Raw genomic sequence first — 27,770 nt, 5'->3', positions numbered from 1 at the left:
GTGTGTGTGTGTGTGTGTGTGTGTGTGTGTGTGTGTGTGTGTGTGTGTGTGTGTGTGTAACACAATGTTAGGTCGATGCCATAATTCTGTATTCGGGGCTGAACTCTACTGGAGCCATTGTGTGTTAGGAAAAGCAATAGGAAGACCTGGGATGGTGATTAAAGTGAAACTTTTATCCCCCCACTGTTCATGGCTTCCTAGTGGGACAATAGGAGAGGAAGCCCTTCGCCTCTCCTGTTTCACACCCACCCTACCTTCCTCTTCTCCTAATTTCATTTTGACAGCTCTTTAAGCTTTCTGTAGACCTATTTCACAGAAGTGATGCATATCGAAGGCGAGAGTAAAGACAGCATTTTTTTCAGTAAATATAGCTAAATGTTAACTAATTGCTGGGGGAACAGCTTGGAAGAGCTAATGTGCACACACATTTCTTACCGACAACGCTGTGATCTTTAAATAGGTATTCAAAGGAAATGAATATGATTTTTTTTTTAGCACGCCAAGTGGGTGGCGTTTGCAGTGTCGGTACTACCTGAGCTGTCTTGATGTGGTTTCCAAACCAGCAACCTATGCCATGTGTCTGGAACAGTCTGATTTTCTCTTGCATGTATACAACAGACGTGTTTTTTAGCTCAATTATACATATAAGTTTCCTCCTCTGATCTCTTTTCTCAGATTCCTGATAGCCCCAGAGGGCCCAGAAACAGGCCCTCCTTTGTATTAAGGCAGAATGCCACCTGTTTAGGACATGTTGCCACTGACAGCTTTCTTTCGTTCAGACATGGATGATAGTCTGTGCTGATTAAACATATATTAACCCTGCTAAGATTTCCCCACCTTTGACGTCTTGAATAACCCTGTGGTGAGTCTGCACGGTGATATTACCTCATGGTACAGAAGCTGCTGAACCCTTCAGATAAATCTGGTTTTCTCAAACTGCATCAATCCTCTACTTGCAAGTGTTGTTTCCCAACACATATCCTGCCCTTTTCACACCCACTGTAATGGTAATGATGATCAAACCCATTACAGGGTGTTAGTGAAAGCAGCAGGAGACGAGCTCCTCTCTAAAGTAAGAGAGTTTCAGTTAAAGCCCCTGGCATGAAATGGCAAACAGATGCACCTTTTCAGCAACAGGAAGCCTTTTAAATATGTTGCTCTACACTCTACATTGTCACAAAGGGAAGTGGTTATGGGTCACAGCTGCAGGTCAACGTTTAGAGATTTACATTTTCTTATAATAATCTGATGTGCCCCTTGGTACTTTGTAAACTAAATTTGTGGCAGCATTTTCCAAAACAACGTGTGCACTTTGTGTGTTTAATTTGTCTTCCTCTTTCTTTTCTTCTTGACATAATAAATGGCATGTAAACGGTTGTGTAATGACAGCTTTGTGAGAAGTTTTACAACACGATTGCACGATTATTTCCTCACTTTAAAAATGAAGGTGGCCTCTCATTTCAGACGTGGAAATGAGCAGACGTGGGCCTTTCTGTCTTTGCAAAAATGGTAAAAATCCGGGGATTACATCATTTAAAAACTGACTTCATTATTATAAACTAACTTCCTCTTTTTACTTTGACCTTGCCTTCCTGTTTTTCACTACATCGTCCAGTGTTAAACTTTTTCTGGCACAGTTAAATGTCTTCATATCTCAGGTCGCATTAGGTTGAAAGCAGAGTCAAGGTTCCACCAACAGTGGTCATCACTGTGTCCTCGAGCTGTTCAGAGAAACGCCCTTGCGAGAGAAAACCCCTTGCTAGCAGCATGAAGGCCGCTGCTTTTGGTGACTCATATTATGATTTTACTACAAATGCACAGACCTTTCAAAATCTGATGACCAGAAAAATTTCAAGCCGAAGACGGGGCCTCCCCCTCCCCATCTTCAGCTTATTGCTGCATAGGTAAAGATTTGCCCATCTGGCACATGTGACCAAGCACAATCCCTGCCACAACACGAGCAGAAAAGGAGGCAGAGAAAGAATGAGTCATTTTATTTTTACTCACTGGTTGGAAAATTGGCACCGTTTGGTTCCAGTTATTTTTTATGGGGAAGACACCCACTGCTGGCAGTGGCAAAAACAGCTGTTTTCATCATAAGCTGAAAGGAAGGAAACGTCCCAACAAGGAAGACATAACAAGACTGAAAGGAGGAAACTGTCTTAAACGATACGGATTTCATTGTGCTGCATAAACAATTCAGAAACATATCAAATGGTATATCTGAGTCACTGAATGTTTTGGCTTTATACCTGAATCCCCACAAGCAACTGCTCTAGAAACGCTTTGATTTGTATAGAGTTCGCTTAAAGTTTAGGTAAAACATTACATTCGCTTTTGGATGAGCTTATTTAAATCCTAAAGGCGAAAGCTGATAACCTCTCCTGAGTTTTTAAGCGGCGTTTGAAGTGAAGGACCCTACACCCCGGAGGCGACAGCTGCATCTCTTCTCTCCTCCGCCGTCAGTTGCCTAAACTTCAGCCAATCCCAAAGTCCCTTTTATAAAATAAATAAATGAAGTGTGGGTATGATCGCAGCTCCCAGCTGAATCCCCAATAAATTCCAAGAAAACAGAAACCTACGGACGTCTTAAAAAGATAAACTATGTGCAGTTCTTGCGCTGCACGGCACAAGGAAGTCTTTTCCTCAACTTCTTTCAGAGGATCAACTTCTTGCGTTTTTGCAGGCGCCTCTTTTCGTGTCCGCTGCATTTATTTTACAAGTTGTTTTGAAACCTGGGGGGGCTTCTGATCTCGTCAAGCTCAAAGTCGCTGACTTTAAGGTGGATTTACACTTCACTGGGCTGCATCCATGGCGGGCGGTTTAAACAGCTCCACGCCAGATGTTCTGTCTCAAAACAGCAACAAACCAACTCAGTAAAAACCTAGAGACACGCGAGATAAAATAACGGGCTTACAGGGTCGCTGCGTTCAAGTGCATGTGGTAAAAAGCTAACAGAGGTTAAAATACCAAAATACCAAAGAGTGTGCAGAGGGTTTACTGTCATTGGTACAGACACGTAAGACACAGCAAGTTGGCTGTTTTGTCCATCTAGATGCTATATATATATATATCAGTGTGTGACAGGTCACTTTTCTAAAACAGAAAATCCATCTGTGACTCCAGTCAACTAGCCGCAACACAACACAACTTACAAGTTCATACACGCCCGGATCAGCCAGTTAAGCGAGTCTTAATAGGATGGACGTGTGTGCTTACCTCCAGCTATGCAAAGCAAAAGCGACCAAAACACGAACTTCTTTCCCCAGACTGATGAGCGACGGAGTGAGACCCATTCCATGGCTGTCCGGATAAACAACATTTGGCTTTCAACTAGATCTACAAGTAGCCTTTGTTCAACTTTCTTCCCATTCAGTCTAAAACTAGGCGACTTGTCTGAACTTTACTCCAGAACAGTTGGGGAGGTTTATCGTCCCTTGTCTCTCCAGCTTCTCTGAGTTGTGAAGCAGCGTGACAGTCCCTTATTCGCTCCTCCTCATTGTTTCCCTTTCTCTCTCTCTCGCTCTCAGTGACCCACCCACTATCCTTTCTCGCAAAAAGAGCCTCACAGATACTAGTTTGTTTTTTAACGGCAATATTGATATAAATGTTTAGGGATTTAAAAAAAAAAATGTATATATTTATTTTTGTGTTCCTGTCTGTTAGACTTATATTAAAAGAGTTTGAGCTGTTTTCAGTGGTGCAAAGTTTAAAATGTTGCATCATCACATTTTTGGGGGCAGCCTGCAGGCTTTTACATCTGCATACTGTAATCGCACCAAAGTATTACCTTATCAGCTCGCTCAGTCATTGTTTATATTATTGTTAGCTTTCACACGGTAGTTAGCAAATGACCATCAAGACATATGTTGACTCGACATGTGTTGCACATAGTGTTGAGGGTGCTGGAGTCTTTTGGTGGAGAAAACAAACCCTAATTATGTGATTAAACTGTTTCTAAATGAGCTTGTTCTGTTAACGGACATTTTCAGACTGGTGCATATCTGACCACTATATCTGTGAGACGTCACAATATCAGGAAATGTCTGCTGACTTGTAAGATTTTACTTCTAGTTAGGTATGTCTAGAAATATCTAGACGTTTAGTCTGTGATAGTCTGCAGCCCAGAAGACGTGTTTTGGAGTGGTAGAATATATTTCTGATAAATCTCAATAATGTTTATTGCGAATGCTCAGTATCCAGTTTGTAGCAAACTGGGATTTTGTTTGTTTCCAATCAGATTTTTTTCAGGCACAATTAAGACTGAGATGACCCCAGTGGCATCACGAGGACACAAAACATAAACGTGATAGTAAGAGAGCTCTTTTACAAGTAAACTGATCTTCCTGTGAAAAACGATCGCACTTCACCTTTGGGCCTTGAAAGTTTTACTGACGTCTTTTCTTTTTTTTGATTTAGCCAAAAACTATTTAGAGTAAACAAAGCTGTGGTGATAGGTTATCACTTGGTGGGTTTTGTTTTTGGAGCATTATATAATTCGAATGACGAATTTAACCCTCCCAGCCTGAAGGGCCAGGTTAGTCGCTCGTTCTTATTGCAGCACTGGTTGGGGAACTGGTGGAGCAGGAACTTGCATGACCTTTATCTCTTGCAGTGATACCTTTACTTCTGCTGATGTGTCAAGATCTGAACAACCAGAAATGAGTTGGAACAGGCTGGGCTTTATGGCTCACTTTCATGATTTCGCAGTTTTGGTTCTCACAAGATATTCTTTCAGCAAACCTGTTTTTATTTATTTGTTTTATTATTCCTTCATATAAAGTGAATGCTGAATATCCAGTGTCACATGAGAGCATCACAAGTGTTTTGTTGTGTTGTTGACCTTTGCACGCCCAACTGATGATAACTCATTGTAGTTTCATTGTAATTGCAATACAAAAGAAGTATGAACTCATATTGAGACTCCCTTGCAGCCTCAGTTGCCACAAGTTAATCGTTTTTTTGTCGTTCACATAAATAAAATCACTCTAAACAGAGCATGCAGCTGTGAATGCTTTTCTGTGTTTCTCTGTGTGTAATTCAGACCTCAACCACCATCTACGTTCGTATTGTGGATGAGAACGATAACGCCCCGGAGTTCCCCGAAGAGGAGTACGTCACAGTGCTGAGCGAGGGACCGGAGACAGTGGGTGCCACCATCGCTACGGTAACGGCCATTGACCCAGATGAGGGTTTGAACGGCACCTTGCGATATGCCATCGCTTCAGGCAACCTGATCCAGACTTTTAACATCAACAGCATCACGGTGAGACATAAGAGCAGTTATGCTGAAGCGTCACAAGCAGCAGCAGAAAAATGTTAACCTTCTGTTAATGCTGTGTTTATTTAGGGGAGAATTACCGCTGTGAAGGAGCTGGACTTTGAGATCAGCAACGGACATTATGCGCTGGTGGTCACAGCTACGGACCAGTGTCCAAAACCTGCTCTTCGCCTGACATCTAGCACAACAGTGATGACGAACACTCATATTTATATTTACAGAATAACACACACATAGAAATCCTCCCACATGCATTCTGCATTTTATCGAGGATCGCCTTTGTCTGTGTACCAGCTCTCATTTGACTCTCCCCTCCTGTCCCCTCTTTAGGTGTTGGTGAACGTCCTGGATATAAACGACGTGACACCCACATTTCCCAGAGCCTACGAGGGACCTTTTGAAGTTACTGAAGGTCAGCCAGGGCCTCGGGTGTGGACGCTCCGAGCCAGGGATGAAGACTCCGGGCTCAACGGCAAAGTGGAGTACAGCATCACCGGTGGAGATTTCCAAAGTTCGTATCAGACTGATTTGCTGTGGTGATGGTAAACTGTTATGAAATCCCTCAAAACGTCTCTGAACATCCTGAGAACATTACAGTTATTGTGAAGGGCACCGTCTCGTAACACTTCCTGGAAACATGTCCAAAATGTCCTTGCAACATTGTAACCTGACTATTAAGTAACCAAATTTTATAGTCGTATAAAAGGGACGTGCAGCATTTTCACAACCGAGGCAGGGCGTTTCAGGGACATCCCCAGCGTCCTGTGAAGGTCTGGGACATTTTTCACCTTTAGTGAAGTAGAGAACCTTTAGATAACGTCACATAAGAAGCCTAGGAACACCCCCTTCTACACTGATATGCATCTCCACTCTCTTATATGTTTTTCTGTCAGACGAGTTCATGGTTTCCCCAGTGGAGGGTGAGCTTCGAGTGAGAAAGGATGTAGAGCTTGACAGAGAGACCACTGCCTTCTATAACATCACTGTCACAGCCCGAGATCTGGGAACCCCGTCTCGCAACAGCTCGGTGGGCCACGCTTTCACACATAAGCACCCACACACTCTGCCATGTCTGTTACTGTGTGTTAAATGTGGCTTAGTTCTATTATTTGCTTACTATACACATTAACCACATGTAGGATACTATATATCACCTGAATGACTGCTGTAGTTTTTTTTAATCTCTTGATGTCACATAACCCACAATATAAAAAATCATAATAAAGTCTTGTTTTTATGGGTTTATTAATAGCTGTTCAACCAGCTTGAACTGAATGCCTTTATTTTTAAAGGTGGCTCTTATTTTTTTCAGGTGCTGGTGGGGGTTTATGTTCTCGATATCAATGATAACGACCCGGTCCTCCTTAACCTGCCTTACAACACAAGTGTAAGTGAAGGCGCGTCAGTACACACGTCTGTGGCCAGAGTCCGGGCGCAAGATTCAGACAGCGGACGCAACGCACTGCTCACTTATAACATCACTGCTGGCAACCAGGATGGAGCCTTCTACATCAATGACACAGTGAGAGAACTGGGTGGTGGGGTTTAGGCTGAAAAAGGTGGAGCAGGTGGTGGAAGATAAAGAAGCATCCAAGTGCTTCTAGATTTAGTCCCAGATCAGTTTATTAGTTTAGTTTAACCTATGGAAGTGTTTAGGCTCCCTTTAATCTGCAGTTCAGCTATATACATTAGCTGTGTATAGACTATAAATAAAAAGCTTATGTGACAGGATATGAATTTGTCTTTTTTTTTTAGATAAGGGTGAAATATGTCTCTTGTTTGTATCACAGACTGGTGTCGTCCAGGTCAACAGACCACTAGACAGAGAGCGAGTAGCGGAATACACACTCACCATCACCGTCAAAGACAACCCCGAGAATCCCCGCATCGCTCGTAGGGTAAGCTCACTGTCCTGTGTGCATTTGTTGCAAGTGTTTGCATGCTACCACCCTGACAGTTTCACAGAGAGACCAATGAACCCATCTGCCTGCAAATAAAATAGTGTGTCTTTGCAGCTTATCTCGGGAATTTAACTGCAAGCGTGGTTTTTAGGTTATGCACAAATAGTTGTTTCACGAAAGCACTTGCCATAATGTGAATGAAATGTAAATGAGCCCTTCAAACTCTGGGTGATTGCTTTAGTTTGAACGATGAACAAGGCACAAATGGGTAATATAGCCCTAAATCACAACAACAGTGACCTCAAGTTGATTTATAGTGTACAATAACAGATGCCCACCATAACAGAGAGAAAACCCAACAATCAGACACGCCTACGAGCAAGCATTTGATGACAGTGGAAAGGAGAAACTCTTTTAACAGGAAAACTGCAACAGAACCAGGCTCTGGGAGGGGCGGCCAGCTTCTGCGTTGTGTTGGTGGTGAGTTCTGACTCACATGGACAAGCCAAATGCCTTCTGGAGAATAGATTTTATGGCCAGACGAGACATCATCAACTTCACCTGAAATCAGCAGCTTGATGTTTGAAAATGATCCAAACACACATCAAAACTGGTTTTCCAGTCGATAAAGCAGTAAACGTTAAGCTTTTTGATTGGTGTTCCTAAAGCCCCAACCTTAACCCCATGCTTAAAACTAGCATGTGCCAGGAAACCAACTAAAGTATATGAATTCTACCAAATCTACCAAGGAGAATGGTCAAATATCCAGCCTAAGTTATGCAAAAGCTTGTTGATGTCTACCAAAAGCATGTATGCATGCTGTACTGGAAAAAGAAAACTTCGAAGTTTTAAAAGTTTAAAAGCCCATGTTTATCACAAGGTGACCTGGAGGCCAGCTTGAGGGAAAGGACCCAAAAGCAGACTCAGTAAGCTCAGCGATGAATTTACACTTGATTTATTCAGTGATATCAAAGCCATTTACAAACACCAAAACCAACAACAACCCCACAAGATATTAAACAACTATTTACATGAATATGTACAATATGGGCAAGATGTGCGGAGCGTCAGTGAGGTGGAGGGGAGACTTCTTAGGGAAACTCAGGAGCGGAAGACGGGCACAGATGACTGGTTTAACCAGAACAGGATTACAGTCTCCTCCAGGGCACAGGGAGAACAGAGACAATGAGGCAAAGTGAGGCAGGAAATCTGAGGAGTGATTCAGTAGGTGTGGCTGCTTACTTGGATCAGAGCGGTTTTCCAATTGGGAGGCGTCGTCGTGAACCCAAGTGAATGGTTTTGTGGCAGGGAATCCAGAGCTTCAGTGGGCAGGGTGGAGGCAGTGATAGTGGAGGAAATCCACTGAGGGAGGTGAAGGAGATTGCCTGACTCCGCCTCAAGGTGGACCCAGGAAGAACACCGCCAGCCCCGACACACCCGCCACTCAGTTGTATGGTGACAAATTTACCATGACATTCATGCCCATGATGACTGTATATAAACCTTTGATCACAACTATAAAAGTTATATAATGTAAAAAGTGCAAAGTGCAAACGGTGGATTCATGTAAGAAAAATAGCAAAACTTTCAATCTGAGGTTTTCTATGCCCATTTTGCTCTACTAGGTACAGTGATACGTGAGTTCAAATGAAGTTCATCTTTGAAAGTTACATAATTTTGATACTTTAAGAGTAATAAGACACTTCTGTTTATACCTATGTCCCACCTGTTTTTTGATACTTTACTTCCTGCATCGTGTTCATATGTGGTCTTTTTACTTAAAGCGAGAGTAACATAGTTCATCAAACTGCAGTTGTGAGGTTTTCTTTAAACGCACCATGCATCTGTGGGAAAAGGTGTGAAACTGTTCTTCTTGCCTGCAGAGATGTGAACCGCTAAGAGTCTGAATGCAGTCCATTAGTGCATGCAACAAAGTAGTGCAAAATCTGTCTGATCTGACGTCTGATATCTCTATATTAGTTTGCAGGTTGACTGACCTATATTTGTCTCTTGCTTGCTGTGTCACACAGTCTTCTAAGCATTTTCTTGCCATGAATCTTTTGTCCCACACACCAGGATTCAGACTTCTTGGTTATCACCATTTTGGATGAGAATGACAATAGGCCTGTGTTTACCAGGAGCAGCTACAGGGCTGAAATCACAGAAAACTCTGCTGCAGGTAGCATCCGTGTGTGTGTGGGTGTGTGTGTGTGTCTACCTTTGCAACCTATAACTGCATGGCAGAGCAACATGGTCTGTAGCACTGTCTAACCCACTTCCTGAATCTGTTTACACACAGTTCGTGTTCAGCAAAGGCTTTTTTTTTCACTTTGTCGAGTGATTTACAAATAGCCTTGTATTATAAATACACTTCAGATACACAAAATACATTTGTTCAAAACACAAATAAAAAACACGTGACCTGGGGACAGTACAGAAGACTTCTTCCAAAAGTCCTTTACCTTGTAAGGACTGATGATCAATGTGAGACTAAAGTCAGCATAAGTGACAAGCCTAAATCTATCCCCAAACAAGGACTACTTTTTAAAGAAGAAAAGCAAAGAATTTTACGTGAATAATTTTCAGTGTGTAATAATTAAGATGACTTTTCTTTTTACCACATATTGATTTAAATTGGGAGGACAGCTTTTTCCTCATTCCTGACATCTCTGTCTGTCTTGTAGGAACCACTGTAACAGTTTTAAATGGACCAGTTCTAGCTGAGGATAAAGACATTGGACGTAATGCTGTGGTGAAGTACCGCCTGCTGGGACCCAGGGTGGACCTCTTCACCGTAGATGCTGATACTGGTAACATTGTGACTCTCCAGTAACAAGAAAGAAGATTTCTTTTTTTAAAAAGTGTGATGGTAAAGTCTGTATCTCCCTCCAGGTGTGATACTTGTGCGCCAGGGAGCAAAGTTGGACCGAGAGGCATTTCAGGAGCCTCGTGTAGAGCTGTTTCTGGTTGCGGAGGACATAGGAGGTTTAAACAACAGCGTACCTCTCACAGTTACCATCCTGGATCAAAATGACAACCCTCCTGTCTTTAGCCCGTCCAGTTTCAGCGTTCGACTTCCTGAAAACAGCCCGACTGGTGTGTGCATTGCTTTGTTTCTATGATCTGGGTCAGTGAGTGGGATGGGAGGAGGGACGTTGAAACAAAAGTATTACCCCTCCACTCTATGAGGTTTAGGGGCTTTTTGTCTTCGGTGTAGTGATACCTGATCACAATGTGTGTGTGTATATTTGCTCTCCAGTCATTGCTTTGTCTCTTCCAGGTGTTGTGGTGACTCAACTGTCTGCCACCGATGCTGACTCTGGCTCTAACGGATGGCTGACGTATCGGTTGGAAAGTGGCGCAGAGGACCGCTTTGTGGTCGAAGCGCTGTCTGGCGCTGTCTTAGTGGGCAACACCACGCTTGACAGAGAGGAGCGCGGATCCTACCGTCTTGTCATCATAGCAACTGACCGCGGCACACCCCCTTTGTCTGGCACGGCCACCCTGACTGTTATCCTGGATGATGTCAACGACTCACGGCCACGTTTTATACAGCCTGTAACCGTGATAAACGTCAATGAGTCCACTCCGCCCGGTGTGGTGGTAGCCACGCTGACTGCCGAGGACCCTGATCTGCATCCGCGGTTGGAGTATTACATTATTTCCGTGGAGGCAAAGGATGATGGGAACAACCCAGTGGATGGGCTCCAGGAGTCCTTTGGGATTGATCTACACACAGGTGAGACATATATTTCTACCGCGTTGTATGTTTAGATCTAAAAAGCTTTACTTTGAGTAATGATGATGGATACCGGCTATATCAGGTCTTTTGTGTGTCTTTATATGGACTTTCAGGCGCGGTATTTGTACGCAACCCTCTCAACAGAGAGCTGGTAGCTACATTTGAGATCATTGTGTCTGTACATGACAATGCCAGCGATGTTATTGACAGGTCAGGCAGTGTTCCCAATGGTAAGTGACTCTTTAACCTTCAGTTTATTATAAGTGACTTCCTAAGTAGTTTCCACTTATCTCTCATATCATGATCTCCTCTACAGCAAGATTAACCATCAACGTGTTGGATGTAAATGACAATGCTCCTCGTTTCCGGCCTTTTGGAGTGACTAACTTCACAGAGAAGATTTTAGAAGGAGCTCAGCCAGGCACAACGCTGTTGTCAGTGTCAGCTGTAGATCCAGACAAGGGTCCCAATGGCCAGATCATCTACCAACTGCTTCACTTGCCTCGAGGGGGATACGTTAGACTGGAGGACCCTTCAGTTGGTGGGCTGTCGTTGGCTGCATGCTGTCAACAAACGCAGCATGCACCAGTTTTAGATTTGCTTTCATTTAAGATGCTGTTACTTGGAACATCAAATAAAACAGAATGCAATGATTTGCTAATCTTATTTTATTCACAGTATACAACAAAAACACATGTTTGAACTGAAATATTTTTTATATTTAATGAAAAATATTAGCTCATTTTGAATTTGACATGTCTCAAAGAGCTTGGGGTGGTGCCACATTTTGAAACATTTTGCAACTAATGAAGTAAACTGAGAGTAAACTCAGAAGTAAAGAGGGCAGAGGCAAAAAAAACCTGCATCTGTAAAAGGATTTCAGAATAATATTCCTTAATGTAAAATTGCAAACACTTTGAATGTCTCATAATCTACAGAACAAAATAAGAAACTATTTCTCTTAAACTGGTACATTTTCTCAGTTTAAATAAGTTTTCTATGTTCTGTTCTGTGAAAATATGGGTTTATGAGATTTACAAGCTACTATTTACTAGCTTTATTTTTTTTATTTGACTTGTTTTTATTGTAATTGTGTTTATATTATACTTTTCCGTACTTGTTGTCATGCAAATTTAAAATCTAAACACAGGCTATAGTATATGAATGTTGACCGTGACTATCATTGTGATACCATTTTTTCTAGGTAAGATCGTAGCCAACCAGACGGTGGATTTTGAGCAGGTCCAATGGCTGAATTTTACAATTCGTGCTCAGGACCACGGCACTCCTCCCAAGATTGCTGAGCTGCCAGTTTATCTGCGTATTGTAGATGTCAACGACAACAACCCTGTCTTTGTACAACCGTCATATCAGGTATTAAAGAGGATGTTAAGAAACACGAACACAATTGAAGCAAATTTGTGTAGGACTGTTGCTTAAAATGTTTCTATATTCTCTGTGATCACTGCTTAAACTTGATGTTTGTGGAGATTTTAAGAGCCTACTGCAGGAGAAGTACAAGCCTCAGGATGCCAGTGTTATTAGTGTCATTAGTTACATCTATGTCTAAATTAAATAAAGTACCAGCGCACGTGAGCCCGAAAAGGACAAAACATAGCAAACCGAGAAATAACAAAGTCATTAAATTATGAATAAGAGCACACAAAATCCATGAAATTAATTCACCACAGTAAACTGCCACCAGTGTATTAACTGTAAAAATGAGCTTGCTTTGCAATGTCATCAAGCATTGTACTGCATGAGTGTTTTTTTGTTCTTTTTTTCTTGTTTGTAGGAGCCTGTGTTTGAGAATGTAGACTTAGGCACCACCATAGTTCGCGTCCGTGCTACAGATGCTGATTCTGGCCTCTTTGCAGTGATTGAGTACAGCCTGGTAGATGGAGAGGGCAAGTTTGGAATCAGACCATCTACTGTAAGTGAACTCATACACCAGCAAAATCTGATCTAGTGTAAATAAAATTGCTTTATTTTTGTTTCTGCAATTAGAGTTTTGTTTTAGCATTTCCTAGAAAATCCAAAATGACAAAGCTTTGCTTAAAGTGTAACAAAAACATCTCAGAGTAGTTACAGTAAATGTAACATTCCACTGTGTGAGATTTTAGTGGAAAGGTTAAAGCGAAGCAATCCATAACCTTTGAACAGCAGGTTCCACTGAAAATGTGGAATTTCTGTCCTCTGGGGAAAAAAATAAACATTTATTGAGTAGTGAGGAGTGTTTTACTGTGTTATCTCTCCTGGCAGGACTGAGGAGCATACTACCAGGAAACACAAGTTTATGCAAAAGGATCTAAAAATATCTACAGTACATATTTGACCGTATTTGACTTCTGTTCTGTCATAAACACAGAGTCAACTATATGTTCTCCCAGTCAACACTTTTACTTCTTCCCCTCATCATTCTTTCTCTTCTGCGTTAGGGAGAGATCTACATCCTGTCCCCTCTAGACAGAGAGACAAAGGATCACTACACTTTAACAGCTGTCGCCCGAGACAATCCCGGCGACAGTCCAAACAAGAGACGAGAGAACTCTGTCCAGGTAGAAATCGTAGTTTGTGATGGCAAAAATATTTGGTTTACACATAAACAACATTGTAAATATGTCTTTAGAATTTGGGTGATTCATTGAACCCTTATGGAAATGAGAAATAGGCCAATTTTACAAGTTGTGTTGTCAAAGTCAAAAAATAGCAAATCATGCAAACACTTGATCAAATACTTATTAAGGGTGTCGACCAGGAGAATCTATGAATTTGAAGCCAATGCTTATCTTATAATATATATATAATTTTTATAATTTGAACTATTGTTTTAACTGCGTGCTGAGCTAAACTCTGCAGATCTTAAAGCCCAAGCTAATACTATCCCTAATATCCTTTTGCATTATAATGTGTCAAATCAGGTCCTGGTGACTGTTCTCGATATCAACGACTTTCGGCCGCGCTTCTCAGAGCGAGTGTACAACACCAGTGTGTTTGAGAATGAGCCCAGTGGTACTTCCGTGATAACAATAAAGGCTACTGACCTGGATGAAGGCGAGAATGGTGCAGTACTCTACAACATGTTAGGACCCCATTCAGGTATGAAAACGCAAGATGCAATAAAATCCTCAATAGGGTCACATGACTAAATCTTTTCAATGAACTATGCTTTGAATTAAAAGTTACTACCTTAGGTACAGCTTGAATTCTTCCAATAAATATCCACACTTAACTTTTTAATCACTTGTATAATTGGTGGAAAGAGAATAGTATCACAACTTTGTCTTCTCTTGCGCTTTTTCAGATGCGTTCTCCCTGGATCCAAACACAGGACTGGTGCGATCTCGACGTCTGCTTCAGTCGTCGGAACGTTTCAACCTGACTGTGGTGGCTACAGACCAGGGGCGTCCCCCCCTATGGGGCACAGCGGACCTGATCATCATAGTCATAGATGTCAATGACAACAGACCTGTGTTTGTTAGGCCTGCCAATGGAACTATCATCCATATCTTAGAGGTACTATCTGCATTTACAGCCTTCTTTAAGTCATCGTTGTCAGCATGTGCTTTTGCCGTACGCTTCTGTTGTGCAAGGATATATATGTCCTGATTTCTTTACTCTAGTGCTACTATAATGCTCAAAAGAAATGAGTCACTGGTTTTACTGTGAAGAGTTGAACTTATACTTTTACTTCCTTTTAAATACACTGCTAATAAAATGTATTTCATGTGGATTAGTCATATTTGTCTGACACTCCATCAGTATCATAAGTGGCTCTAATAAAATAACCCTTATTGTGGTTTGGTTGTGGTCTTTCAAGAGTTGTTTATCTTCCAACTGAGAGACATCATACCATATCACAATATAGAAACCTCTTATAAACCACAGATTTCTTGCATTTGAGTAATATAGATAGGTTATTTAGTTCACGTCACACAAACACTCACTGCCCTCCTTTGCTCTGTACAGGAACAACGTCCAGAACTGGTGGTGTATGAAGTGCATGCTACAGATGCTGATGAGGGGCTCAATGGAGAAGTGCGCTATGCCTTCTTGCAGACGGGAGCCGGTAACAGAGACTGGGAAAACTTTCACATTGATGCCGTGACTGGAGTCATTACTACTACTGCAAAGCTTGACCGAGAGAAGCAGGCCTTGCTTAGCGTGAGTCACCAGAGTTGGTTTGTGTTTTCAGTTGGTGTAATTGTAGGTATGTGACGCTAACCCTGTGCAAACTGTTCTCTCAGCTTATTATTGTGGCCCGTGACATGGGCCAGCCAGTGCCTTATGAGACCACACAGCCTCTGCAGGTGGCGCTGTCGGACATCGACGACAATGAGCCTGTCTTCCTCAAACCGCCTGTGAGCACACAGATCTAGGAATACATCATAAATGTGGTCATCTGTACATAAGAGATTGTGTTCATGTGTTTTTATGTAATATTTTCCCATGGTCTGTGTGTGTGTGCCCTTCCCAGCGTGGTGGCTTGCCTTACCAGAAGCTGACAGTGCCTGAGCACTCCCCTCCAGGAACCACTGTGGGCAACATAACCAGAGCTGTGGACGCCGATGAGGGCTCCAATGCAATCGTCTACTACTTTATTGCAGGTCACTCAGTGCTCTACACACAGTAGCATGTTTTTGCTGTTAATTGTGATTTTTTTTCTCAGTCAGTTCAATAACTGATGTAGCCAAAGTCTTGAATTTAGGAAGATTATAAAACAATTTTTCTCAACTTATTGTATCTCTATTGTGTGGCCATATGAAAGTCCTTGTACTTCAAAAGCTTGAGAATAATGAAGACATTTGTATGGATCTAGCTGTCTTTGTTCGCTCTTTGAAGCTTCAGTGTTTAATGTGGCCAAATGTGTCTCTTCCTGAAGGAGGAAACAGCGACGGAAACTTTGGCTTGAGTCTAGATGGAGAGTTAAAAGTGCTCAAAGATCTGGACCGAGAGGAGATCCCAGTCTACTCCATCATAATCAAGGCTTCCAGCAACAAGAGCTGGACTCCCCCCAAGGGTCAGAGGTCATTACGGGCTAAAGCTCTGGATCCGGCTCAAGACCCCAGTCTGCTGGATGTCCGGATTGAACTGGAAGACATCAATGACCAGACACCACGCTTCATGAAGACAGAGTACACTGCAGGTAACCTGCTTTCCTGCATAAATCTGTATGATGGACTATGTGATGCCGACATTTACTTTATACATTTCTTTCTTGTTTTAGGAGTTGCAGCAAACGCCAAAGTGGGCTCAGAGCTTATCAAGTTGGTGGCTATAGATAATGATATAGGCAACAACAGCGTGGTCCAGTACCACATTGTTACGATCCGCTACTTCCACTCACAGAGCAACGGCAGTGAGGATGTTGGCAATATGTTCATCATCGGTGCGTTTCTATAATGCATTGCTGTAATGCAAATCCTCTGAAGGGAGAACCAAAATGCATTGTATTTTAATCTTGGGTACATTTTGACCTGTGAGAAAAAAGAAATTTAAGAAACTTGCACAACAAGTATTTTGGAATTCTAGAGGGCAAAAACACTGTGTAGCAATGGCGAGAGATTTAAAGTAAATGCAGATGTCAAATATCTCATAATAAAAACTTGATGAAAAACTGTTCACATATTGTTTTAAAAGATAAGGACGACTCTGTCACAAATGAGTAAGTTCAGACTTTGAACTCGTTTGCAAACAAATTATAGGAATTGAAATGGCTTCAATAAAACCGAGTTAACAAATAGTAACAGCGTTCTCACACATGAACATTTTGCTTCCCGTAACCATTTTCCCACGCAGACGCAGAGAAAGTTACTTAAACCACCGCCTATTTTCAGATCTTTTCTGCATGGTTTCAGTTGTACTGGTGTACATACAGTGACAAAAGTCTTTTTGCTCCCGAGTGAAGCAAATTTCTTACACAGAAACAATGCTGTCCCTTGATTTCCCCAGGTTTGACAGATGGCATCATCCGCACTTACGATCTCTTCACAGCCTTTAATCCCGGCTACTTTCAGCTTGAGATTTTGGCATGTGATTTTGCTGGACATAGCACAACAACTAATGTGAATATCTATATTCTCCGGGATGACCAGAGGGTCAAGATAGTCTTCAATGAGATTCCCGATTTTGTTCGTGCAAACCAGGAAGATTTCATCAACCTGCTCTCCAACATCACTGGTGCTATTGTCAATTTAGATGACATACAGGTTAGGCTTTCTTAGAGAAATGCTTTGATTTGTTTGCAGTGTGTAGATATCTGACATCTTTGACCCTTTTTTTCAGTTTCATGTGGACAAGAAGGGCAGAGTGAGCTATGTTCAGACTGATATGCTCATCCACGTTGTCAACAATCAGACCAACACCATCCTAGACGTTGAAAGGTCGTGTATGCACTAGCGCTCCAAAGCAGCGTGGTTGCACTTTGATTCACATACACTAGGCATAATAAGGCCAGTGCAATAAGGCCTCTTTTATATAAGGACTACACATTCTGAACCGATTTCCTGTTTTTAATACTTTCCAGGGTTATTCAGATGATCGATGAAAACAAAGAGCAGCTGAGAAACCTGTTCAGAAAATACAATGTTGTGGACGTCCAGCCAGCTGTTGGGGACAAACTGCCAGACGACATCTCTACTCTGCAGGTGTGCAAAGCTGCCAACTCTGGAAGTCTCCAGCCTGCTGCAGATGTTATTTGGTTTTGGTGCTTTTAAGGTGTCTTTCTTTTTCTCTTTCACAGCTGGTCATCATTATCTTGGCTGTGCTGCTGTGCTTTGCGGGGGTTTTGTTTGTCACAATGAATTGGCATTATCGCAGAGTGTAAGAATTTTGTATTAAGGCACATTTGTTTACATTGTTTGAAACTCGCTCAGTCACGCTACCAGTCTGAGCAGCTGATCAACATGTTTATGATCTCATAATGTGTCTTTTTGTTTGACGCAGACATGAGAGGAAGTTGAAAGCAATTGTCGCAGGATCAACAGGTGAGAAGCAGCTCGACTGATGGGACGGTCCCTTTATCTGTTGATCAGGAAATGACTTTGCTATCTGTTGATGTACAGTACAAAATATCAGTTAACTCAAAGCTGTTTTTCCATTACATTGAACTTTCCTCTACCTCACAGGAAACCAGGGACTAATGGATATCCTGGACATGCCCAACACTAACAAGTACTCCTTTGAGGGGTAAGATAATAGCTTTATTTTTACATTTTACTGGCTAACATTATTTACAAGAAGTTCTCACTTACAACAAAGTTCTCACTTGATTTTTGTTTTTTGACAACTTCTGTTTTTTCAGGCATGCCTCTCCTTGACTTAGAAAACAATAAACAAATAAATGCTTAATAAGTGTATTTATTAATAATATAACAGAGGAGGTTAACAGACACTGCAACAAAGGACAGAAGACGAGCAGGGCACAGGAGGGAGACAAGACACTTGACAATAATGAAAGACAGTGATACAGGAGGGGAAGTAAAACTAAACACTAGACACCACTAGATTTTATCAAAATAAAACAGGAAGTAAGCGCCATAACTAAACGTTTTAACTTAATCTTAAGCTACAAGAGGGAACAAATTAAAATCCAAGGACTAAATTATAACAAGAATTAAATGCTCCAAAATGCTCACGAAAATAAAAAGACCAGTATACAAAACTAGTGAACAACCTAAAAAGTTGAAAGTTAAAAATCATCGTCCTGCAACCCCAAGAAATATTATCGGAATTTAATTCCCCACAAAACCCTAAAGTGTTGTTTTAACGTGTGACAGCAAGACTAACATGTTAATTAGTAAGTGTTAAGTGTAAGTAAGTGTTATCTCTGCATAGCTCCGGGCTAGCTGTTTCCAGTGTCATTATATCAAACTAAGCTAACTGCACATTAGCTTTATAATTAGCTTACAGACAAAATAGTTGTAAAAATCATAGTTAACTGCATTGTCATGACTATTTGAGCTGTTTTCACCATAATTAGGTATCCTCAGCATTTCTATAGCACAACAAATTATGAGAAAAGAGACACATAATCCAATCATTTCTTTCCTTTCTCCATAGATCAGGAAGTTCATTTGAATTAACCATTTCCTTGAAGCTTATTTTGATGCCTTCAAAGTCAAGGTCCTTTGTATAACCTCTCACTGATGGATTTAATGCTTCTGCAGGGCCAATCCAGTGTGGCTGGACCCATTCTGTCGCAACCTTGAGCTGGCTGCTCAGGCTGACCATGAGGATGACCTGCCTGAGAACCTGAGTGAGATAACTGACCTGTGGAACAGCCCCGCACGCACTCACGTCAGTACCAACATCCATTTGTATTTCTCAACAACACCCCAAGTATATTAATAGATACAATTTTTCTATGTGTTTTAATACTCAAGAGATGTAGAATATGGGAGTTTGTATCATTTACCATGAAATACTCTACCATAACGTTTTCACCATTTGTTCTCACAGGGCACATTTGGTCGAGAGCCTCAAGCGAAACCTGAGGATGATCGTTACTTGAGGGCAGCAATTCAGGAGTACGACAACATTGCTAAACTGGGCCATATCATGAGGGAGGGCCCTATCAAGGTGAGACCAGGAGTAATGCACTCACACATGCGCATACTTTCTTTTTTATTTTTGCTCCATCCATCTCATAATTGTCGGGACAGTTTCTTGTCCCAGAACTCAAGCCTTCCCCTATTTTTAAGAAGTGGAGGAGGTCCTGAGTATAAAATATAGAGGCAGACCCTGAGGACTCTATTATAGGCTTTTAACGTGCCTTCAGGGATAGGCCTTCCTGCTCTGGATTCTTATTTATCTGTCCTGTGACAGCGCGGGTGTGCAAAGGTGGATGGTGTTACATACTATGTTTGATCATGACTGCCATCCTGTCAGGGTTCCCTGCTCAAGGTGGTCCTGGACGACTACCTGAGACTGAAAAAGCTCTTTGCAGCACGGCTTGTCACAGCATCCACAACCGAAGGAGACATCTCATCTGTCACTGAGGTGGGCTACAAAAAACGGACGAGCTCTCTGCACCTGCTGAAGGTGTTCCTGTCTGCTGGAGAATGATCTTCTGTTTCTCTCAGTTCCCTTTCTGACAGCTTGTCTGAGTACTCTGACGTGATTCCTTCCTGCTGGTTCTCCTTTCTCGTGTACTGTGAACCAGACTTCAGGTCAAACAGAGTTTAAGCTTAAAATTTGCTGATTATTTGTTTCAAGTGTTTTTCTTCCAGTGACCTACTAATTTCACTTCTGTTTCATTCCACTGATTTACTCCTTTCTAGCACCTTGTCAAAGCTATTTCTTTGTCAACCTAATGCATTTTAATCCCAGCATTAATAGCTAGCAGCTTCATTCACTCTCCCTCTCCTCTCCTGTCCTGTCCTCCTTTAACAGCTGATCCAGAGCGATTTGGATGACGAGGACGATGAGCATCTGGGTATGGGTGGAGGTCGGGGCACTCTCCGTTTCAAGCACAAGCTTCCTGTGGAGTTGAAAGGGTCTGAGGGTGTGCACGTGGTCCACGGCAGCACAGGCACGCTCCTCACGTCTGACCTCAACAGCCTGCCTGAGGACGACCAGCGGGCCCTGGCACGTTCTCTGGAGGCACTAAATTCTGATGGGGTGTTGTACTCTGAGCGCAACGCCCGTACAGAGTCTGCAAAGTCCACCCCGATGCACCGCCACAAGGATGGGGACACCCTGTCTGAGAGTCCGCTGGAGATCACAGAGTTATGACTAGCCGAGGCCTCGCTGGTCTGAGAGCAAACCACGACTCGTGTATGTGTGTGTGTGTGTGTGTGTGTGTGTGTCCTTGTGCCTTCACACCGCCACCCTGATAAGTTTGGGAAGGACTGGAGGAGCAGTGTGTGTAGTCTAGGGAACATCATCATCGAACGTCAGTGCATCATTGAGACATCCCGATAAAGGACGAACGCAGCACTGGGTCAGCGTCGGTGGATCTTGCATTGGAAACGGTCCCATGTTGGATTTTGTCAAGAGATGGTTTATTTAAAAAGAAAACATATTAATAAAGGAAAGTGACAAGCTCGACACTTTCCTTCAGCGAGACAGAAAAAAAAAAACTGGTTTCATCAACTTTTATTTGAAGAGCTGAGTGGAAAAGAGGGACTAAGCCTCCCTGTGGGAGAAGCTTGTTGAACCACGACCTTAAAATCGTCAGAAGGTGCCTCGTTCTCACTAAACTTTTTGAAGGCATGCCTGGACTGCAGACACTCCCACAAACGCACACACACACACACACGCTCAAAATAAATAAATAGAATAAAAATGATGCTACACACACTCAGACCAGCGGATGGCCGTCAATGGGAGACTGAGACAATAACAATTCCTTATCACGCTGATATTTTTCCTTATTGAAAGATGCCTATGTCTGTGTTGAATGAGATATTAGATGTTGTTGTTGGGACTTTATTGATGAACACTTTATGGATACAGGGGAACCTCTGTATTTTCCCAGTGATGCTCATGGAGTGGCGTTTTCGCCTCACACAAAGGGATGAGGAGGCCTGAGCTCTTTTTGATCGTCTGAAGAGCAGCAGAGAACATTCAGACTCTAGTCCAGCTCACTTTTTAGAGCATAACTGTGTCAGTCACAGTTAAAGCAAGAACCTGCATAAGAAGAGGAAGACTTCTTAAATGATGAACATGGTGGATGAAGGATGACTGTTATCTGGTACTGGGGTTACAGGGAGTAAATAAATCTTTGATATTAAGGGCAGTTAGAGAAAGCCTTGATAAAGACTTATAGATGGGGGAAACTATGAATTATCCCATTTTATAGACATAAAGAAGGCATTGTGCCCAGAGACTTTACACTGCCACCTGAGGGAGTAAAAGTCATGCTCCAATGAGCAATGTTTGCTTTATTTTTTTATTTTCTAGAATATGTGACGGAATTAAAAGATATTTTTGAAGAAAAAAAAATATGCTGGCTTACCAAAATCGGTAGGGAACAACTTTGGATGTTTGGAGTATGTGTATTTTGTGCTATGGTGACATGTCGTTCTGTTTTCCTTTGCAGGACAACTAATGCTGTTTCTGATGAGTGGTGTGTTTTAAAAAATAATGATTTTTTATATTCCCATTTTGTAAGTTTTTATTTCTTTGTCATTTTTGTCACCAGCCCTGAGATCTGTGTTGGGAAATGTTGTGGGATGGTCTGTGGTAATAAAAAGACTTATGCAATGGCCTCTGACCTCAATAGATGTTGCCATATGTCTGGTGTCTGATGCAGCAGAACGAGCTCAGGCAGGAACAAAAAGCCTGGGAATCTGAAAATAAACATTAATAAACCTAAATATTAGTCCCCCAGTTACCTCACAGTTGACGTCTGTTCTACCTGCAAACAAAAGCTTAAGTGGGAACATAACACTACAAAAGAAGACTTAGCAACTGTGGTGAGGTGGTAAATACTGCCTCCTAGTGGAACACACCTGGTATTAGGGAGCAAAAACATACAAGTAATTAGTTTGCACTCCAATCCATCCTTTTATTGTTATTAGATTACATAGAAAATTTTTCATTAATAATAGCTGTCAAAAAACTGGAAGGAGGCATTAGAAGACGTGATGTGATGTCTTGTCTCATCGGCCTGTAGCGGTTCCTGATGTCGCAGTGGTAGCAGTGGTTGACATCTTCTTCAGAGTCCTGTTCAACTGTAGGGACACAAGAAGTGATCATTAGTCCTGTATTCAATATCTTTTCAGTGCGGGGCAAACCAAAGGAGCAGGTGATGTTTTTAATTTTAATATTAGAGACAACTGTTTAATTTCCAAACTTTTAATATTCAAATTAGATTGTTACACCTTGTAATAGTTAGCATCTGAAACATATTAAATATTTTCCCATTCAGAGGCATTATGGACGATTGCTTACCTCCTCAAACTTGTGGATCTGTCTGATGAAAAAGTCTCCATACCGGCGAGCGACTTTGGTGTCGGCAATGTGGATCATGTCCTGTGGGGAAAATGCCATCAAATATAAAGTACAACAAGCCACATCCACATATCTAACTTCTGTAAAACTTAATTTAAATCTTATGCTTAATTTTACCCAAACTAAACACCTGAGGCGTTCCTCAGAGCCATCCAGCCCTGTGACATGCTATTTAAACAGCAGCACAGAAACATCAAAAAGAGCACTTTCACTTAAAAGATGTTCACCTTGTCAATGTAAAAGTCGACCTCAGATGCAGACTGGAACTCTCCGTCCAGCGCTGAGATGCCGCTGGTCCACACCAGATTCTTCATCTTGTGTTTGAAGACGAGCAGCTGAATGCGGAACTCCTGCTCTGTCATGTCCAGAAATCCGGCCAGCTTGGCTACTGGCATGGTGGTGTACAGCTTCAAGAAGCTACGATGACATATTGTGACTTAGATGACATGTATAAGCACTCAGACGCAATCTAATAGTTCATGTAAAGGATTTAAATATGTAAAGTGTGGCAAAACGTTTGGAGGAGATTCAGGATATTTTTGTACATTACTCCAGCTTTTACAGGTAAAAAAATAAAACCTCCACATACTCACAAGTCGGGGGACTCACCTTCGAATGGTGGAGAGCTGGGCCTGCTGCTGCACCTCCTCAGCAAAGACCTTCAACTGCTGTTGAAAAGGTTCTTTGTGGTAGTTCGGGTGGACATTGTCGTAGTTTGGCACTACAGGTGACAAGAACTTGGGACAGGCAAAGCTGAACAGCTCCTCGAACACCTGCAGATCTCTGAGATGGTAAAAGTAACATTTGCGTCAAAAGAAATGTTTGAGGCTACGAGCAAAAATGCTAATAAAGTCATACATTACTGATTCCATATCCCATAAGCAAAGCTCCACACTTTATATAACATTCTACATAATACAAAATCAAAACAGTTAAACAGAAAAGGACTGACGCACAACTTAAACAAATATGTTGTAAAGCAAGGCAGTGAGTGTAGGTCTTACCCCTTTTGCATGCGGAGCATCTTATCTCCGTACTTCTCCCTCAGCTGGGTGTGGATGCTCTCGTCGATGCGCATCGGGTACATGGTCAGAGCGATAGCCAGCAGGCCGTGCATCTGCTCATTTTGTTTGTTAATCTGAAGAAAACATACAGGTATTATGACACCTGTTCCAAACATAATACTGTTTGATCATCCAACACAATGAGAGTGCCTGATTATTATTCACGTGTCAAAGCATTTTAAAGCAAATCAGCGCATCCCAAATGTTGCTGTCTGAAGTTCTCTCACCACGTTCTGTACAGACATAAGTAAAAGAACCTACAGCTAAAGACAATAAAACCACTGCTGTTACTGACCATCTCATATTTATACGTTGACCTCTGGAACATGTTTCTTGTTCTCTGGATATAGAGCAGGATGTTAGCAAAGACTCGAATGGCATCCTGGTAGCGCCTCATCATAAGGTAGGCAAAACCCACATAGTAATATGTGGTGATTTGGCACTCTGGAACACGCGAGTACATACTCTGAAAGACAGGGAGAAAAAAAATATGCAGAAATATGAATTACAGAGAAAATGAGCAGTTTCATTTTTTAATGTTTAATTTCAACAGATCAACCAAACTTTATTTGTTGCTACAAAGGTTGATTTAATAGAAACTTTAAACTTTGAGATGAAATGAATTATATGACTCCGTGCTACTGAAGAACTGAGAACTTTGAATTATGTATTTACTTTATAAAGTATTATAATAGTTATTCATTGTTAATGTGTCAGGTAAATTAATGAGTTCCTTCTTTTTTACTGCAACTTCACTTTGCCCACATTAAATTTCATGAGCATAAAGACTGATAAAGCAGAAACTGTGTCGAGTCAAATTATCACAAGAATCCTCGGAGAATATCGTTTGTTTGTTTTAAATTAAAAACATCAATCCTTCTAGGACAAGAGGAAACAACACCAACAACACATTTCCATAATGACACTCAATCCCAGCGCTCATCATCACTAGTGGGAGCAGACCAGACCTCTCTCTACATGAGGTCTTAAATAAGGTCGTACCTTCTTATTGAGCTCAATGTTCTCCAGGACTTTGATGGCCTGGTAATAGTCACCAAGCAGAGAGTGAAGCCTCAAAAGCCCGACCAAGCTGAAGTAACCCAACATCTTGTACAGGGAGTGACGTCCATATTCTCCAGCCACGCTTTCTGGGTCTCCTGCATTACAAGAACACATAACATGTTCACGACCTATACAGTCCTGGACTCTAAAGCCTTAAATTGACATAATTCAAGATTTTAAAATAATTAGGTTTCTATGAATAGTCCATTGTTTCTATAAATATCATAAAAACACTCTTCTTTACCTCCACTTGTGTAGACCTCAAGCTGACGGTTGATGTTGCTCTTGTCCACCAGGGAGTGGAGAACATTGAGGACACTGTGGACGTTCCAGATCTTCGGGTTGCTCCTCAGGAACTCAATTTCCTCCTCAGACTTTTTGGCTGTCTTACAGCGGTACTGACTGAACGACTGAAACTGAAGGTGGAAGAGATGTTTGTTGGTGGATTTTAAATATGCTTTCTAGCCACGTGGACTAATGATCATTAAAGACCATGAATATCTTCATTAATATGTCACCTATCTGGTGCTTAAAGCAATGATAACATTAACAACAACAGCTATCAGCCCTTTTCTTTATTTGGATCTTATTGATTGTTGAGCATGCACTCTAAAAACACTGTAATGTACCTGGTAGATAAACTCATCAATGATGTCCCAGAGCCACTGGTTTGGCAGCTCCAAGGGGGCCGGCCCATCAGCATCTGTTTAGAGTCAACAATGATCTCATATAGCTGCTGTTCTTGCACTAACGGATCAGAGAAAATGTATGGACAATGTGTGCTCCTTACTGAGAATGTAGTTGAAGAGGTTGCAGTAATTGTAGTAGGACTCAAATCTCTGGTCCAAAGTTGGTCCACCCTGATTATACAGAAAATATTTTTTCCAACCAAATTCTAGAAAGTTTTTTGGACAGTGATAAAAAAGACACAGACGACTGTTCATATTTAGCAGCTACTCACGCTGACTTTAGCGTAGATGTGTCTGTAATAGAGTTCTTTGTAGAGAATGAGAAACACGGCATCTGCAAAACACAAGAGACAAAAACAACATGAAACATCTCCACTGAACCACACAAAGGAGGCCTAAAACTCTTAAATATATAAAATAAATAATAATAATCTTAAGCGGTGCAAGTTTATCTTTTTTTTTTTTTTAAATCACACTCAAACAATAAAGAATAAAAATGATACTATCCATACAAAATCAAAAGTAGAACAAGTAATGGATAACGCTCTCACCATTGCCAACAAGTGATGCGATGGCCTCAGCCTCTGGCCAGGGAGAGGTCTTGAAGAAACGGTCAGTCAACTTGTTCCAGCTTAATAGGTAAGAGCATGAAAAAGTCAGCATATTGATCATGCACGGTGTGAGAGTTATGTGCACAGAGTTAAGTTTACCTGTTTTCATAGACGTCCTGGATCTCATAGATCTTCTGCTCAATGCTCTCACTAGACACCCGGTTGGACTGCAGCTCATAAACCTTCTGGTCAATCAAGTCAGAGATGGTTTTGTGGAAATACTGAAGAAAGTTCTTGATCACCTCTGGGATGACATGGTAGGTCTGCTGCTCATACTGCCTCTCGTAGGCAAGGTCTGCTTTAGGGTCACCTGCAAGGAAAATTAAAAGAACATCCTTTAATCTGCTCTAAAAGTTACTTATGTTGTGTGACTGACTAAACAAGAGGATTGTATCTGTAAAAATAGATAGTATGAGTATAAAAGGGATGGTTATTTGTATACTTACCAGTGTGCAGATCGTAGTCGTTTGTGTAGGAGTAAGGATCGTACTGTAAGGAAACAAAGCAATCAGGCATTTGTTACTGATACAGCTACAGCATCTGATATTGATCTGCCCAGCGAGAAACGACCACCTGATCGATTATATAGTGATATTTTATAATAATAAAAATGCACTAAAAAGAGTTACAGACAATTAGCTACTTTTTTGGTTGCATTGTCTTAAAGCAGGGTTTAAGAGTAAATTTATATCACACTAACTCATTGAAGCCACTGTTATACTATGCCGGTGGAGTCGAGCTAGCTACACAGCTACCTAGCTAACAGTGTGCCATTGTTATTGCAGTCAAAACGTACAAATGTCTGATGGAGTAAATGTGTACTTACATCCTCTTCGTCGTGGTATGACATTGTATTAGCTATTAGTCCAAGCTAGTTTAGATGCTGGAGTGAAAAAAGAGAATATGTGCTCAATTAGCTACCGCCGCTAAACCACGCAGCTGGCGGTGGAGAGATGGGAAGAAGCGGAAGGAAGTAGCTGTGACGTGGGAGTGACACGCATCGTAATTGGAGCACTATGGGAAATTGAGTTTGTTGTTCACGAAAAGAAACGCTTGATTCTCAAACTTTCGCATATCTCTTCTAAAAGCCATTTCAAACAAAAAATATGTAGAGGGTGGTGAATTTAAAAACGAATAACCATTTCTTTCCGCGTTTTTTTCTTCTTAAGTTTCTCTTAGGGAATGAAACCTGTGTAACTGAGAACAAGAGCAAGCTAGGGCTCTGATTAGGGTTTCATAAATGTATTTTATGAACCTCATTGTTTTGCTAGTGTCTGGTCGTGACACGGCATCTGTCCATTTGTTTACAGCTGTGCTTTTTACTCACCATAATGTATTGTAAAGATGACTAATGATACTAATTAGGCTACACCAGTTTTGACCAAACATATATTCGGGAAACAAACGGACTCTTGGCGAGACATGCCTTTCTACTGAAGGGCTTCTTGTGCAGGTACTGAAA

General features: G+C 41.5%; 3 protein-coding genes across 4 annotated transcripts in view; 1 reads left to right on the top strand and 2 right to left on the bottom strand.

Moving 5' to 3' along the window:
* The window catches only part of vsir (V-set immunoregulatory receptor), an 11,832-nt gene extending 8,335 nt beyond the window's left edge, over positions 1-3,497 (bottom strand). The window contains exon 1 of the mRNA XM_005927111.3: positions 3,220-3,497. Coding sequence (XP_005927173.1) covers positions 3,220-3,322 — 103 coding nt within the window. The 5' untranslated portion in view covers positions 3,323-3,497. The remainder of the gene's footprint in view (positions 1-3,219) is intronic.
* The window catches only part of cdh23 (cadherin-related 23), a 201,466-nt gene extending 180,415 nt beyond the window's left edge, over positions 1-21,051 (top strand). Inside the window, exons 38-69 of one of the 2 annotated variants that reach the window (XM_042222846.1) lie at positions 5,045-5,266; positions 5,351-5,470; positions 5,612-5,792; positions 6,175-6,308; positions 6,594-6,803; positions 7,072-7,179; positions 9,259-9,361; positions 9,867-9,992; positions 10,075-10,278; positions 10,463-10,921; positions 11,038-11,154; positions 11,241-11,465; positions 12,129-12,298; positions 12,720-12,857; positions 13,363-13,482; positions 13,846-14,023; positions 14,229-14,440; positions 14,894-15,088; positions 15,172-15,285; positions 15,402-15,531; positions 15,807-16,070; positions 16,152-16,313; positions 16,877-17,133; positions 17,210-17,307; positions 17,451-17,571; positions 17,667-17,746; positions 17,870-17,910; positions 18,052-18,112; positions 19,093-19,222; positions 19,385-19,504; positions 19,814-19,924; positions 20,318-21,051. In XM_042222846.1, coding sequence (XP_042078780.1) covers positions 5,045-5,266; positions 5,351-5,470; positions 5,612-5,792; positions 6,175-6,308; positions 6,594-6,803; positions 7,072-7,179; positions 9,259-9,361; positions 9,867-9,992; positions 10,075-10,278; positions 10,463-10,921; positions 11,038-11,154; positions 11,241-11,465; positions 12,129-12,298; positions 12,720-12,857; positions 13,363-13,482; positions 13,846-14,023; positions 14,229-14,440; positions 14,894-15,088; positions 15,172-15,285; positions 15,402-15,531; positions 15,807-16,070; positions 16,152-16,313; positions 16,877-17,133; positions 17,210-17,307; positions 17,451-17,571; positions 17,667-17,746; positions 17,870-17,910; positions 18,052-18,112; positions 19,093-19,222; positions 19,385-19,504; positions 19,814-19,924; positions 20,318-20,659 — 5,253 coding nt within the window. In that variant the 3' untranslated portion in view covers positions 20,660-21,051. The remainder of the gene's footprint in view (positions 1-5,044; positions 5,267-5,350; positions 5,471-5,611; positions 5,793-6,174; positions 6,309-6,593; positions 6,804-7,071; positions 7,180-9,258; positions 9,362-9,866; positions 9,993-10,074; positions 10,279-10,462; positions 10,922-11,037; positions 11,155-11,240; positions 11,466-12,128; positions 12,299-12,719; positions 12,858-13,362; positions 13,483-13,845; positions 14,024-14,228; positions 14,441-14,893; positions 15,089-15,171; positions 15,286-15,401; positions 15,532-15,806; positions 16,071-16,151; positions 16,314-16,876; positions 17,134-17,209; positions 17,308-17,450; positions 17,572-17,666; positions 17,747-17,869; positions 17,911-18,051; positions 18,113-19,092; positions 19,223-19,384; positions 19,505-19,813; positions 19,925-20,317) is intronic. The other variant, XM_042222847.1, reaches the window with a different exon arrangement.
* A 1,360-nt stretch (positions 21,052-22,411) lies between these two features.
* Positions 22,412-27,296, bottom strand: eif3s6ip (eukaryotic translation initiation factor 3, subunit 6 interacting protein). The gene is made up of 15 exons (XM_005927108.2): positions 27,135-27,296; positions 26,755-26,797; positions 26,408-26,618; positions 26,249-26,328; positions 25,970-26,031; positions 25,799-25,868; positions 25,638-25,711; positions 25,253-25,424; positions 24,949-25,103; positions 24,242-24,412; positions 23,887-24,020; positions 23,492-23,665; positions 23,110-23,299; positions 22,823-22,903; positions 22,412-22,602 (listed from the first exon to the last, which is right to left on the bottom strand). Exons 1-15 carry the CDS (start codon positions 27,156-27,158, stop codon positions 22,531-22,533), a joined length of 1,713 nt encoding a protein of 570 aa, XP_005927170.1. The 5' UTR covers positions 27,159-27,296; the 3' UTR covers positions 22,412-22,530.
* Positions 27,297-27,770: the final 474 nt, after the last annotated feature.

The sequence above is a fragment of the Haplochromis burtoni genome, unplaced genomic scaffold (assembly GCF_018398535.1).
Source record: "Haplochromis burtoni strain Fernald_Lab_line unplaced genomic scaffold, NCSU_Asbu1 Contig_96, whole genome shotgun sequence".
Classification (NCBI taxonomy): Eukaryota; Metazoa; Chordata; class Actinopteri; order Cichliformes; family Cichlidae; genus Haplochromis; species Haplochromis burtoni.
Note: the sequence above shows the minus strand (reverse complement) of the source record. Positions and strands in the feature narration are given on the sequence as shown.

Coding starts and splice junctions, on each gene's coding strand:
- eif3s6ip (XM_005927108.2), bottom strand. CDS start 27,158: ATGTCATACCACGACGAAGAGGAT. Junction 25,712..25,798: donor CCTCTTCAACTACATTCTCA/GTAAGGAGCACA, acceptor GACTCTAAACAG/ATGCTGATGGGCCGGCCCCC. Junction 25,104..25,252: donor TGAGGTCTACACAAGTGGAG/GTAAAGAAGAGT, acceptor CTTGTAATGCAG/GAGACCCAGAAAGCGTGGCT.